Raw genomic sequence first — 13,941 nt, 5'->3', positions numbered from 1 at the left:
CGGTCGGCGGCCGTCTGTTGTCGGACGTTGCTTAGGAAGTACTTCCGTCTCCGGGGAAGCCAAGTCGCCGATCTAGACAACCTATACCAGATCTAGATCTACGCAATCTGACTTAGCCTGTTTACAGAGTAAGGCATAATATAAAAAATATGTCACCTTTAGGGATTGGCTCAACAGTAATGTAATCTGTCATTCGCTTCTGTGAAGGTCGCTCAAAATGATCTGCTTGCCGTCACTCAGCTTCGGAAAATACGATGAATCATAATAAAGGGATTGCAAAAACGCGCAAAAATATCATGGAAGGACTCTGCTTAATACCAGCGCAATCATACTTTACCAAAAAGAGCAGCTTGTGTCAGGTCGCTTGTACAGCACAAGTACCAACCACTTCGAACGTCGTCGCGAACAGATCGGAGCATTCTCTGAGTAGAAAGCGTCAACAGGCTGGAATCGAAGCACGTCAAGCAGCTCTGAGCACTCGAGCAAACATTGTAGGACGGGAGGGCATCTGAAGTGGAGCGTAAACATCTATCACACCACACTCCTCTGTCAAGGGTGTTTTATTACTCTGCTGTCATAGCCACTTGATTAAGGTTTGCAGTCATCTGATGAACCGCGATTTTGGTCTCAGTCTCATACTTAAGCCGTCGCACGATCCCACTGATGCGTTTCCATTACGAGCTTGATACCTTACAGTCACTGTAAACGGTACGGTGGAGCCTGCGTTTTGCAAGCTGGCGGTGGCCGTCCGGCGCTGTGAGGCGTGCTATGCGCGGCAGGCCTACAGAAGTGCAGTTCTCTGTTTCAGTGGGTCAGTGGCCTCCTCTATAAGAAGGAAGGGGGGCGCGCACCCGCCCGAAGGCGTCCGTCGTATCGGGCGAACGCTTTTGGATCGCGCGCATTCACCGCGCCTGGTTGTAGGCATTCCATACGGAGACTGCGCCTCAGAGTGCAAAAGCAACACCAGAGAGACTGCAGACGCAAGTTAGAAGGTATCACCAATTGCTCAACGCCGGAGAACATGAACACACACACACACACACACACACACACACACACACACACACATATATATATATATATATATATATATATACCTAAATTCGTATTAGGCAAGTATAGATGCATGCCCTTTGCTCTATGTGGCCCAGCGTTCGTTTACAATTGATGCCTTTTGCTCAGCCTAGCATATCCACCCGTTTCAAACAACATATGCGATACGATGAACGATGGCTGTGATAACCCGAGCGAACGTTCGCCCAGAGCGGCACGCGACGCGTCCAATGCGTGTCGACAAGACGACATGCCAGGCGCGGGAGGAGCGTGAATTCACAGCCAGTCGCGCACCCCCCCCCCCCCCCTTTCCCGAACTTCGTGCAAACACGGACAAATGTGATGTGACACACGTGTCACCCACCCACTGTGACATTACCGGCGTCACGGCAGCTGCACAGACGGTTCCAGTGGTTGTGTCATCCCCCCTTCCCCCTCTTCCGCCGTAATCACACAGACTCGGGCTGACCCGCTCCTCCAGGCGCAATGACCGTGTATTGAACCTCTGTATGACTTCCGCATAGTTTAAACCGGCATCAATTAGCATGCCGGCCTCGACCAACACTCTGCTTGCGTTTGGGTGGGACACTTGGCCGGGCGGCCTGTAATGCGAGGTATACTTTACTGTTTTCACTTCACATGGTCAATCAAATTCCTCAGTCGTTATTGCGAGTAAGGAGTGACTCATGGGTCTTATTTAAGTGTATGTGTGTGCACTTTGAATTCTGTCAAACCCACGCAATGAATTAAATCATTTTCAAGGAACGCACAGAATTCAAATATTTTACACCGCCTGCTGCGTGCAATTTCTATGAAACACGAACGCTGATGATCCCGTCAATATTATGTTGCATCCAGATTAAAAGGATGAAATATATCTCCCTCTCTCTCTTCCTTTCTCTCTCTCTCTCTCTCTCTCTCTCTCCCTCTCTCTCTCTCTCTCCCACCCTCTCTGCCCCTTTCTCTCTCTTTTTCTCTCTCTCTCCGACTGACCATTTGTCTCCCTCCCAGCTGCTCCCGTCTCCGAGCACTCTTCAAAACCAGATCTGTTATTATCCGCCTGTAAGTCAGTTTTGAGGCAGCATGGCCCGGTATGTGACGAAATGGCCGGACACCGGCTTGTTGAAACGCCGGAGAACAACCATCGGAAGATCGGCCAGCCGGGCTAATAAGCATACTTTCTGGGCGCTGCTTTCACGGTTACGCAAGCGGCCCGTTAGAAGGCACGCAGCTTTACGCCCGCTTTGCGCCCGCTTTACGCGCCGGGAGATGGGAGGGACACGCTGCATGCTATGGGAGAAATTGGACAACAGCGGGAAGAACATTCATGCTAGCGAGTGTGGCGGACGGTTAGCATGACGTAATGAAATAAAGGGTTGCATGATGTAGGAAAAAAATTCAAAGTCTGCGATAGGAAGGAACCTTGTAAGAATAGCATCGATGCATTCGAAATGATATTACACGTGAAAGGATGCGAACGAGGAGCCGGATAATGCAAGAAAAAGACTTAAGTTTTATCTGTTATTAGGGTTTTATCTGATACCGGTCACGAATCATTTTACACAGCGGGGTCGACAGCAGACCAAAAAATCGAGATAAGTGGGAACGATTTTAGGACGAGGTACGCGGTGCTCACCAGTGAGAATGAGACAAATTCCTCCAGACTGGCTGTCCGCGGTGCGGCGAGAGAAAGAGAGAGGGGAGAGAGGGCGGGAGCCAGGCCCATCCCGGCTATACCCTGCGCAGCTGACCCGGATTCTTCGGTGCGAAGTAGACCAGGCCGCGACGGGCGCCGCTGATTGGTTGAGGCGCAGGCGGCGGCGGGCGCTGATTGGCCGAGAGTCGCCGGGATATAAGGCACCTGGGGTAGTATACGTTAGCTTTTAGATTCCCTCTGTGGCGAACTCACTTGGTGTCGGAACACAGCCACGGACAGACCATGAGGCTGGTAAGTAGCCCGGCTCGACCCGGCCAGCGCAGATGCTGACATCTAGCGACCAAAGTCGCCGACAGCGGCATGGGTGCGCACAAGTGGTCAGAGTCGGCCCTCGTTGCAATCCGAGGGACTTTGAAAATAGGTGGCGACCAGACCCCTGCTTGGCAGATGTGGTGCTTCAATGACAGACGTAAACGTTCGCTGCTTCAGTGATCAGTCCGCGTGTTCTGAATTAATTGGTGCTGTTCTGTTCTAGAATACACTTGCTGGTGTTCTTTAGAGTGCACTTGCGTGCTATTCTAGCAAACCCAACGGCTTAGTGGACTAAAATACTTTTTTCCTTGAATTAAGAGGCGTCTTTTAGTAAGGCAATCATTTTTAGGTCAAATCTTGCCAAGTTTCCCTGACGTTACACCATTGTTTCAAATATTGTTTTGGGGCCAAGGCTTGTTTATGCCGTCGTGAAACATCCATGTCTACGATTCACACACAAGAGTTTGTGTCTGTTAGTAATATTGCCTCCACTATAAGGACTCAACTTCCTGTTAACAAACATGTCATCTGAATACCAGTTGGCCATTTTTCACTCTCTGGCCATTTACACTGATGTGAACGCGACATGTGACTACAACTCATAGGTATAAGGCGAGATGCTAATGAGAAGAACACTATACAGTGCCGTGCCGGCCATTCTCAATCTCTGCGCCAGAGCATGTAATAAAAGCGTTAGAGCATGTAATAATATCAAGGATATTCCTCAAAGGATAGCGATGTGTGTGTCCAAGTGCTCCTTGCGAAAAAACCTCGCTCGTAGAGTACTTAACAGCATCCAAAATAATAGTTTAAACATGCAAAACAATATTCTAGTTCAAATACCTTGAACGGCTTACCCAAGCAAACGCTGCCAGCTCTTGCGTCACACGTGTTGTACCACCATTGCACGGTAACCGTACGTGACATCACCGCGCAATGTTGCTCCTCTGGTCTGGCTGCTTAAAGAACCTGTTCTTGATGCGCTCCTCGTCCGGCTGCCAGGCATGCCGTGAACAAAAACTGGATACTCAAGGTCGACCCAGTCGTCCAGTTCCGCGTCCATTGGCGTAAAAGTAACCTTGACGATTCCACGTGAGGGGTGCTGGCGGAGCTCCAGTCTGGTTTTCGTGCTTTCACATGCTCGTCAGGTTCTTGCGGGCGTAAAATGTTGACAGTGCTAAACGTCATGTTGTGACCCATCCAACGATTTGGAACGTTGAGGAATGTTAAAATGTAAAGCCGCACAAAACAATCTTGATGCGCCCGTTGATTTTGCCCTAGAAGTGTGGGTGAGGGATGATTTTGGCACGAGCTGTAGAGTTAGTAGTATTTTTGTTTTGTTTAAAGTAATTTTGTTTGCCATCATATGACGCTTGCACAGAATTGAGCCTGAAATATCTAGGCAACCATTACGCGTTTGTCTCATCTATTACCTGAAATTGGAAAGAAATCTACGATTGAGACAGGTCATACTTTATTCATTAACTCATAACTCCGCCGATAAAGCAATGTTAATGCATCCTGCAGCGCAGGAAAGTATAGTACAGAACAAATGAAATGGAAAAATTATGGAAGAAACTCACAATGGCCTATTAACCAACTACTTTACACTCCCATCCACACATGTTGAGACAGTGTCTCAAAGCCGGTAGGTAAATGCTTAAACTACTAGAGTAATATTCATTATTCATCGAATATAAACGAAAGAGTTTATGGGATAGCATTGCGTTGACAAACACTTCTTTCATTCGTAGCTACACATGATTTAAAACTTATGATTTGCATCGAAATAAACCAGACCGAGAGCCAGTCAAAACCCTCTGGCTTAGCTTCTCACAGCCCCCGGCAGTTGGCTGTTCGGGTTATTCATGGGTGCAGTGAAAGAGCTCAAATTGTAATCTTTTAGAGGCATTTGCTAATCATCTGAGCTCCTCCTGGCTCCTCCGAGGTTCTGCCAGCTCCTCTGGGGCCCTGCCAGCTCCTCTAAGGTCCTCTACGGCTCCTCCGAGGTCCTGTCAGCTCCCCTGAGGTCCTCTCGGTTCCTCTGGGGGTTCTGCCGGATCCTCTAAGGCTCCTCACGGCTCCTCAGAGGTCCTGCCGGCTCCTCTAAGCTCCTCACGGCTCCTCCGCGGTCCTGCCGGCTCCTTTGAGGTCCTGGCAGCCGCCCGGGCGCGCGCCTGACCCCGTCTGGCCGATGTAGCACGGCTGGCGCCGGCGGCGGATCCGCCCGAGCGCCCGGCCCATCGACCGACAGAATGCGGTCAGCTCCGCGCTTTCCAGCGCGGCGGCTCGGAGCCGGGCCGTTTTCTCCCTGCTTTACATGGGGCCGGCGCGCCTGGCGGCGCCTCTGGCGTCACTCGCACCGCGCGCCCAGGCCGATCCGACGGCGGACCCGGTCAGCAGGGCGGGGGGAAGGGGGGGGGGGGGGGCACACGGGCGCCATCGAAACAGGCGCCGGGATGAATGTAGGTGCCATGATGTTGTTCTTATTCGCGGCAAGTTTTAGTTTTTGACGCGTTTGCCACGACTGTCCATTGGTTACGGTGGTGTCTTCCGGTGATGAGCTTTCATCACGGCAGTAACGTTACAACTCCTTACCCAAGTGATTTTGTTTCACATTGTGGTCAGGTGATTGGCACACATTGGACTCAAAGGTCTATCTGACAAACGTTGCGATCAAGCACAGGCGCGAGTTGGTGGTGATATGCAGCATCGCTGGACGGACATTCACGTGGCCGTGGCTGCTGAAAACATTGCGCACACTCGACATTGAACAAAGCTCGACGTGCATCCTGTTCGCATTTCAAGCCCAGTGCGCTTGAAGCCTCGAGAGCTCTTTCGACTATGGTCACACCACAAGAGCAGGAGGCTTCGGGTGTGAAATCGCCCTAGCATGTTGGAAGTGCCCAGTGAATGCCAGGGCCTTTCCCAGCGCGTCCGGCGCATTACGCGTCATGGGAGCGCGTCCTGGGCCGCCTAGTGAAAGGACATTTCACGCATCCGCACGGGCTTTATTCCAAAGGCCGCCCACTTTTTTGCAGCGTCGACTGAAAGGGTTCTCAACAGGTGGTGCCATGCATACGGAACACAAAGTGAAAACCACGTTGGTGTGCATCATCCATACACAGCACTTTCAACTCAGTGATCCAGCCCATGATATCGATAACAGGATGCTGCACTGGACCGTACAAGCGACGGCATTGTCTCGACAAATGTGCAGCGCTCGTCAGTGGCGCCCTGCGCTCTCTCCAACAACACAAGAACGGCTGTAAGATTTCTACCGCAGATGTCCGGAGTGGGTTGTTTCTTGCCCTCAGTCTGTCTGCAAGCCAGGTGCGTGAGGCGGCTTTCTTGCCGCCCCGATGGGAACGCCGCCTCGCAGATGTCGCGAGTCCTCGTCCCGTCGCGAGTCTCGCCTCGTCCTCCGTTATGTCACGAGTCTCGGCGGCCTTCTCCGTGTCATTAGCGACATGCGGCGAAGCGGCGGTCGGTGGTCGCCGACGTTTCTCCTCGGCCGTAATGTACGTCTGCGAATGGAACCCACTGCTGCTGCCCATTAGCATACGCGCGTGCCTTTCACCGGGCGCCTCCTCCGTTCACGGGTTCGGCGCTCTGGCGGCGGTGCTCTCGTGTTCTTTTCCTTCGACGCCAGTCCGGTTTCCGAGCGGTAGGGCGGTCCCATTCTAGGTAGATCAGTTTCCGATACAAAACTGAAAGCACGAATATGCCTTCCAAAACGGCGCATGTACGTGATTTCCATACTTGTTTCCAAGGGGCGAGCTTTTCCATCCTAGCATCGACATCAGCAAGATATCTTTACTATAAATTTACTTACAGCTGCATGAATGTGTCATGTAACGTCCCAACTTAGCAGCGTACCTATCACGCCAACTTAGCAATCATGGCTTGGAGCTTCAAGAGTTATTTCGTACTCCGTGAGATCATGTGTTAAGCATGGTCATGGGCCTACCGCGGAAAAGACAAAATTGTTGAATTCCAGGCCGCCGAGCTAAGTCACGCGCCTTCGTAGCGTGGCTCAACTGGTAGTGTTTCTGAACACGACGGCATGTCTGTCCGGGGGCCCCCCCGAGTCTCACGCCTAGCTGGCGTTTTGCCAATTCTGCTACAAATAGCGCGATCGGTGTAATGACTGTTATGCACTGTCCACACGAACTATCATGTACTATCGCATGCACTATATACGCTATCTACATCATCATGCACTAGCCACATGCGTGTTGCGACAGGCCAGAGATGATACGCCGATCGGCCGTCTCCTCCACGTATTACTGTGCGGGTGACCGGCGGCCGACAGCTCGCACAGCACGGCCGGCAGCAGCCAGGCGGCGGGCGGCAGAGACAAGCTGACCAAGCGCAGCCCGGCCCGGCCCGCTAGCCTGGGGCTCCAGCGCCGGACGTCAGCTGGCCGCAGCTGGCCTGCGTGGCCCACTAACACCAAACGACCCCATGGACCTTGGCTGGGTAACGGGACCGCGCCGACGGCCGAGGAGCCTCGCCGCCGCCTGTCCTCGGAGCGGCGCCGTCCTCCCCGTCCTGCCGACTGTCCTCGGCTTGGGGTGTCTGCTCAGGGCGTGGCGGCGTGCGCGGTGCTCCAGCAGGGGCTGATTGGGCCCCGCTGCCCGATCTCCTTCACCACCGTCTGCCGTCGCTCCTCGGGTTTGTTGCTCCTCTCGTATTTCGTCTGGGACAAGTAGCTCGTGTCATGCAGCTTTCAGACCGAGTTTGATCAGCACGAGCTATAATGACTACGGGGCTGACGCATTCGTGCTAACTCGCCAGTGGCTCCCCGAAACGGCTCTTGAGCTGCTAACGTGTATGCCCCAGCCATAAGCTGTTTTACCTGTAAAGGCGATGCAATTATTCGGGCTAACGTGTTATGTGGAATGCTAGTATCTTGTCTCGGCTCTTCCGCAGGCATGTTTCCCAGACCGCGGTCGAAACCAAGTGCAAACAATTTAGATGAGTGATACTTACACCGTCTGAGGCAAATCAGATGTAAAACCTTAGAAAGCCCTATTTTATTTCAACTGTGGTCAGAACTAAGGGCATTGACGTGGCCTTGGTACCGACACCGGCAATACTCAAGCTCCTCTGCCAATCTCGGCGTGTTCGAGCCCGGCTCTAGCTCGGCTCCCGCGCGCGCGCCGGCCGCCGCTCCGCCCCGCTTGACGGCAGACTCCCGGCGGACGGGCGCCCGCCGCACCGGCCCGGCCCAGGCCTGCTCTCCGCGGCGCCATCTGGCGGCTCGGCCGGGGCCTCCCGGCCGCCCAGACGGCGTCACGACAGAGGCGCGTGACGCGTGCGGCGTCACGACGGAGGCGCGTGACGCGTCTGAGCCCTCTGAACCGACGGACCGCCGCGCTGACGGCCAGGGGTGGACTGTCTCGTCACGAAGGCGAAGCGGCTCGCGAGGCCGGTCCGGTCCGGTCCGGTCCGGTGTAGAGGCCGGTCGCTGACGGTGAGGTTTGTTGATTATTGTGAGGGTCAACCACCAGCCGTCTCCGGTTTGCTGTGTGGGTTTGTTGGTCGGAAGACGAATTGGTCCTTCAGTTTTCCAGTCACTCGGCTGATTTTTCGGTAGTTGGCTGGATCGTTTCGCCGTTCGCCGGTGTCGTTGGCCCCGCCGGTGTGTGTTATAAACGGCGGATCACTCAGCGTCGTGTGTGGAGGGTCGTCTGCTGGGCGTCTCGCCGGCCGGCTTTCACCTCGCGTGGGAGGGAAAATGGCCGCGTCACCGCAGTTGTAACCATGGCAACCAAGCAGAAACCAGGCTAGCGGGTCAGCGACCGCCCTGGTCGACGCCGCGAGTCAACAGACTTTGGCACGCTGCCAGAGTGGCGGTCAGCTCGGTTTGAACAGCTCCGACATCTGCCGCTGCCGTAGATGTAGATGTCGGTGCTCACGGAGCCTCTTACGGGTGACATCGTTATCATGAATGGTGTTTTTCATGCCAATGACGTCGCTGATGATATTTTGCATGTTAAAACGACATCACTGGTTCTAATTACCCGAAATCTGATCCATTTAAGGGTCAATACTTCTGATAGACTTTGCAATCGAATTGTCCGCATTCAGTTTGTTTGGCGGTAAGGATGGTTGGCTAGCTTTATGTCAACTGAAGCAGTTACACCATCTGTTTGTTTTCTAAATCTGCACCATGATTCGATTGATGATGTGCTCTCTCTTAGACTTTGACGTCAGTGACACCTGGCTGCCTTATTTCACCCCAGCGTTTGACTGTACCAGACCGTCTCTTTTCAACTGAAAGTCCTCACAGTGGTCACCAAGGCTACCAGCGGCCCTGACCACGCGTCCAAAAACACACACGCGATCGCGTTCGAGATCTAACGCCGGCACCGACGCATCACCGGAGAGCGTCGACCAATCGCGCGGCGCGCCGAAATCGGAACACCAATCAGAACGGCGCCAGGGGCTCTGGGTCAGACGTCGGAAATCGGTCACAGCGAGACCTGGTAACGGCTCGCCTCTCCAGAGCCAGCCGTCGGACTGCATCTGAGCGTCACATGGCGGTGTAACGTTCTGGCGTGATCAGGGACGATCCCGGGCAGGGGGGCTACGGTCACCGAGTTCAGGAGCATACACAGGGTCAGGGTGGGGGTACGCCGCGGGCCGCGCTCACCAGACTGGGCTGCCAGGCTGGGCGTGGTGTCCTCCCACTGGACAGGATCCATGCATGGTGCCCTCCGCTAAGCAGGTCTGAGAGACAAAGGGAAAAAACGTGTGCGCCTTTCATATCGTTCCGCTTGTTTTAAGTATTTCAAGCCGCTGTTGATCGGTCGGAAATGAGCGTCGATGGTAAACAGCCTTTGATAACTGCACGACAGGGTGTGTACTGCTTACACCACGTCAAAGACTAGCAGTCGGATCTGTCGCACAGCATGGCTAAACGCATCGTTCCGAGATATGGAAACTTGGTGCGGAAGAATGCCTTGGATTTAAAAGGCTGTGCCATGGTCTTTGTTCGGTTCATAGTTGGACTGTCCTTGGGTCGGTCTTTGCCACCTGGAGCACTTTGGCTCTATTGGTGGATTGTTTTTCCACCTTAGGTGCACGACGGTCTTATACACCATGCACACACATGCATACGGTATACATATAAGTACATTCATGTGTACATATGCCCTACCCAATGTCACACACATATTGTCGCCGCAGGAAGCAAGAAACCCACCACGAGGCGGGGACAGGAAGTCTTCTATGCAACGCTTCTGAATGAATTTGTTTCCATGCGACATCACAGCATTAACGTTTTTATGAGCGTTTGGCTCAAGGACATATAACTACCTCCTGCACCCACCCACATCACTCGCGCTCATTTCGCCATTTGAGCTCCTGCCCGCGCAACTGCTGATGGAGGCCGCCACGGCAGTCTGACGTCACACGTCTGATGCCACACATCTGACGTCACCGCTCTGACACCTGGACCTGTTTCAGTTCCTGCCCGCGCTGCTGCTGGCAGCGGGGCTCTCGCTGGTCTCGAGTGAGGGGTACGGCTACAAGCAGCCCGTCAAGTACGCCGGCCCCATCGTCTACAGCGGGGAGAAGCCGCCGATCGTTCACTTCCCCGCGCCGCCCCCACCCACGGTCAGTATGGGCCCGAATGGATCTCAGGGGCTGTCTTCACCCACGGTCAGCATGGGCCCGAATGGATATCAGGGGCTGTCTTCACCTAGGTCGGAAGGGGCCTAAGTGGGTCCCTGGGGCTGCCTCCACCCACTGCCAGATGGAGTCCGGGCTGCTCCCTGAGGCCGCGGCGGTTGCACAAATCGGTCGGCCGGATGCGCTGTTCGAGCGTCACGGAGTGGTCTGAAGCGGTCTGACCTGGTGCGAACTTGCTAGGTCAGGAAACAGTCGAGCTGAGCTGTCCTGATTTTAAGCCGCGGGCGATGAAGGCAATCGGGGGAGCACCACGCAGGATAAATTTGTACATTGTGTCCCGGCGACGCTTCCTAAAACTGTTTTGAACTATTTGCGTTTGATTTGTAAGTGCTTAAACGTAACTCTTGCCCTATGCTTCGATGGCAGTTCCGCCAAAGCGCTCGCAGCGAATCCCCGAACGCCAGCCGATCTCCCGACTAACAGACCTCCCTCGCCTGTCGTTGCAGAAGGGGTACGGCCACGGCAAGGGTGGCTACAAGGTGCCCCAGTCGGTCAAATACGTGCCGCTGCCCCACCATGAGCTCCCCGTGCTGATCTACCAGTCCGACTCGCAGCCTCCCGTCCACGTGGTCAACACCCCTGCGCCCTATGTGGCGCATAAGGCACCGAGCAAGGGCTACGGACCTCCTCCCAGCAAGGGCTACGGACCTCCGCCCAGCAAGGGCTACGGCGCACCGAAGGCACCCTCCTCTGGGTACGGCGCCCCGAAGGCACCGCTGTCTGGCTACGGTGCTCCGTCTAAGGGTCATGGCGGCGGCGGCCACGGCGGCGGCGGCGGCGGCCACGGCGGCGGCGGCGGCGGCTACAGCGGCGGTGGCGGACACGGCGGCGGTGGCCATGGCATCGGCGGCCATGGCGGCGGCGGCGGCGGCTACAGCAGCGGCGGCGGTGGCCACGGCGGCGGTGGCCATAGCGTCGGCGGCCATGGCGGCGGCGGCGGCGGCCACAGCGGCGGCGGCGGCTACAGCGGCGGCGGTGGCGGACACGGCGGTGGTGGCGGCAAGGGAGGACACGGAGGCGGACACGGCGGCGGAAAGGGAGCCCACGGCGGCGGCGGCGGAGGTGGCGGATACAGCGCGCACGGCTCCAGCGATAGCGCTGTCTACATCAAGGCGCCGCCAGCGCCGGCGCCTGTCTACGTGCCGGCTCCGGAGCCCCAGTACGTGTCCGCCAGCAAGCCGTCGCCTAGTTACGGCGCCCCTCACAAGCCGGCGCCCTCCTACGGTGCGCCCAAGGCCAAGGGCTATCCCGCCCCCCGGCCGCATTCGTCTTACGGTGCTCCCAAGGCCAAGGGATACCCGGCCCCCAAGCCTCATTCGTCTTACGGAGCCCCCAAGGCGAAGGGATACCCGGCTCCCAAGCCTCATTCGTCCTACGGTGCCCCCAAGGCCAAGGGATACCCGGCCCCCAAGCCACACTCGTCCTACGGAGCCCCCAAGGCCAAGGCCACCCCCGCCCCGCACATCATCTACGCCGGACATCCCCCGATTCACGTGTACCAACAGCCTCCGGTTTACCAGATCACGAAGGCACCCAGCAAGGGCTACGGACCTCCTCCCAGCAAGGGCTACGGACCTCCTCCCAGCAAGGGCTACGGACCCCCTCCCAGCAAGGGCTACGGACCTCCTCCCAGCAAGGGCTACGGACCCCCTCCCAGCAAGGGCTACGGACCTCCTCCCAGCAAGGGCTACGGACCCCCTCCCAGCAAGGGTTACGGACCTCCTCCCAGCAAGGGCTACGGTGTCCCGAAGGCACCATCTTCTGGCTATGGTGCCCCATCTAAGGGCCATGGCGGCGGCGGTGGCCACGGCGGCGGCGGCGGCGGCCACGGCGGCGGCGGCGGCGGGTACGGCGGCGGCGGCGGAAAGGGAGGTCACGGCGGCGGACACGGCGGCGGCGGTAAGGGAGGCCACGGAGGCGGACACGGAGGCGGACACGGAGGCGGCGGAAAGTACCCGGCGGCCCGGCCTTCCAGCAGTTACGGAGCCCCTAAGGGCAAGTACCCGGCCCCCCGGCCCAGCTCCCATTATGGCGCGCCCTCAAAGGGCCATGGCGGAGGCGGAAAGGGCTACCCGGCTGCGCGTCCCAGCAGCCACTACGGAGCTCCCTCTAAGGGCCATGGCGGCGGCGGCGGACACGGCGGCGGACACGGCGGCAAGGGAGGTCACGGAGGCGGACTCGGCGGCGGCGGCAAGGGCGGACACGGCGGCGGACACGGCGGCGGACACGGCGGCAAGGGCGGACACGGCGGCGGACACGGCGGAAAGGGTGGACACGGCGGCGGACACGGCGGCGGACACGGCGGAGGCAAGTACCCCGCGCCGCGGCCCAGCAGCCACTACGGCGCGCCAGCCAAGGCAGCGCCCGTCTACCTGCCGGCGCCCAAGGCGTACAACAAGCCGCCAATCATCATCTACCAGGGCGTGCGGCCTCCGGTGCACGTCTACAAGGCTGAGCCGAGCAAGGGCTACGGCGCGCCCAAGGCGCCCAGCTCCGGCTACGGCGCGCCACACAAGCGCGCCGACCGGCCGTCGGTGCGCCGGCCGTCAGCCGCCGCGCTGGTCAGCCCCACCGACGCGGTGGAGCCGCGCCAGCGCGGCGAGGCGGCGGCGCCGAAGCAGGCGGCCGCCGCCGCCGAGCGCGCTGACTCCTGGCTGCCGCTGAACGTGGCGGACGGAGAGAGCGTGCCGGCGCCGGCCTACACGCTCGCCTCCCCCGACCTCAGCGCCCCTGCCGGCGAGCGGCGGTCCATCAACGTTGAGACGGTCGTCGGTCGGCCGGTAACGTCCGGTGGCGCCGCCATCGGCGAGAAGGTCGTCGAGGCGGTCGTCGCCGTCGGCACCGAGGCGAAAGAGTAGCGGAGCAGATTAACTTATTGTGCGAGAGAGAGCGAGCGAGCGAGAGCCGGAGAGAGCCCCGCGCGCCGCGCGACGCTCCCGGCGCTGTGACGTCACTGCTGACGGTGACGTCACCGCGGCGTCGGAGCGTCGCCTTCGCCCGTCAGTAGAGGCGTGCAGTCTCACCTTCCTCCGCCGGCGCCGGCCGCCCGCGCAGGTGGCGCCACCAGCGCGGGCGACACTGCGTAGACGGCGTCACCGTCGGGCGGCGACGCCGGCAGGCGGCGCCACCAGTTAGGGGCGCCGCCGACCGGCCGGCGGCTCCCAGCCCATTCTGTGGAGGCGCGGCTGGAGGCCCTCCGCCCCACCTGGACCCGAGTC

At 57.8% G+C, this 13,941-nt stretch overlaps 1 protein-coding gene across 1 annotated transcript; it reads left to right on the top strand.

The window, feature by feature from the left end:
• Positions 1 to 2,934: 2,934 nt before the first annotated feature.
• On the top strand, positions 2,935 to 13,581 carry LOC119104623 (pro-resilin). The gene is made up of 5 exons (XM_037228374.1): positions 2,935 to 3,001; positions 10,499 to 10,648; positions 11,170 to 11,514; positions 11,683 to 13,316; positions 13,449 to 13,581. The coding sequence occupies exons 1-5, from the start codon at positions 2,993 to 2,995 to the stop codon at positions 13,579 to 13,581; spliced, it is 2,271 nt and encodes a 756-aa protein (XP_037084269.1). The 5' UTR covers positions 2,935 to 2,992.
• Positions 13,582 to 13,941: the final 360 nt, after the last annotated feature.

This window comes from Pollicipes pollicipes, unplaced genomic scaffold (genome assembly GCF_011947565.3).
Source record: "Pollicipes pollicipes isolate AB1234 unplaced genomic scaffold, Ppol_2.1 Scaffold_1600;HRSCAF=1878_pilon_pilon_pilon, whole genome shotgun sequence".
NCBI classification, from domain to species: Eukaryota; Metazoa; Arthropoda; class Thecostraca; order Pollicipedomorpha; family Pollicipedidae; genus Pollicipes; species Pollicipes pollicipes.
Note: the sequence above shows the minus strand (reverse complement) of the source record. Positions and strands in the feature narration are given on the sequence as shown.

Bases quoted from the DNA above. Each gene is read 5' to 3' on its own strand.
- LOC119104623 (XM_037228374.1), top strand. The intron at 10,649-11,169 runs GTCAGTATGGGC...CTGTCGTTGCAG, and splicing joins CCGCGCCGCCCCCACCCACG to AAGGGGTACGGCCACGGCAA. The intron at 11,515-11,682 runs GGCGGCGGCGGC...AGCGGCGGCGGC, and splicing joins GCGGCGGCGGCCACGGCGGC to GGCTACAGCGGCGGCGGTGG.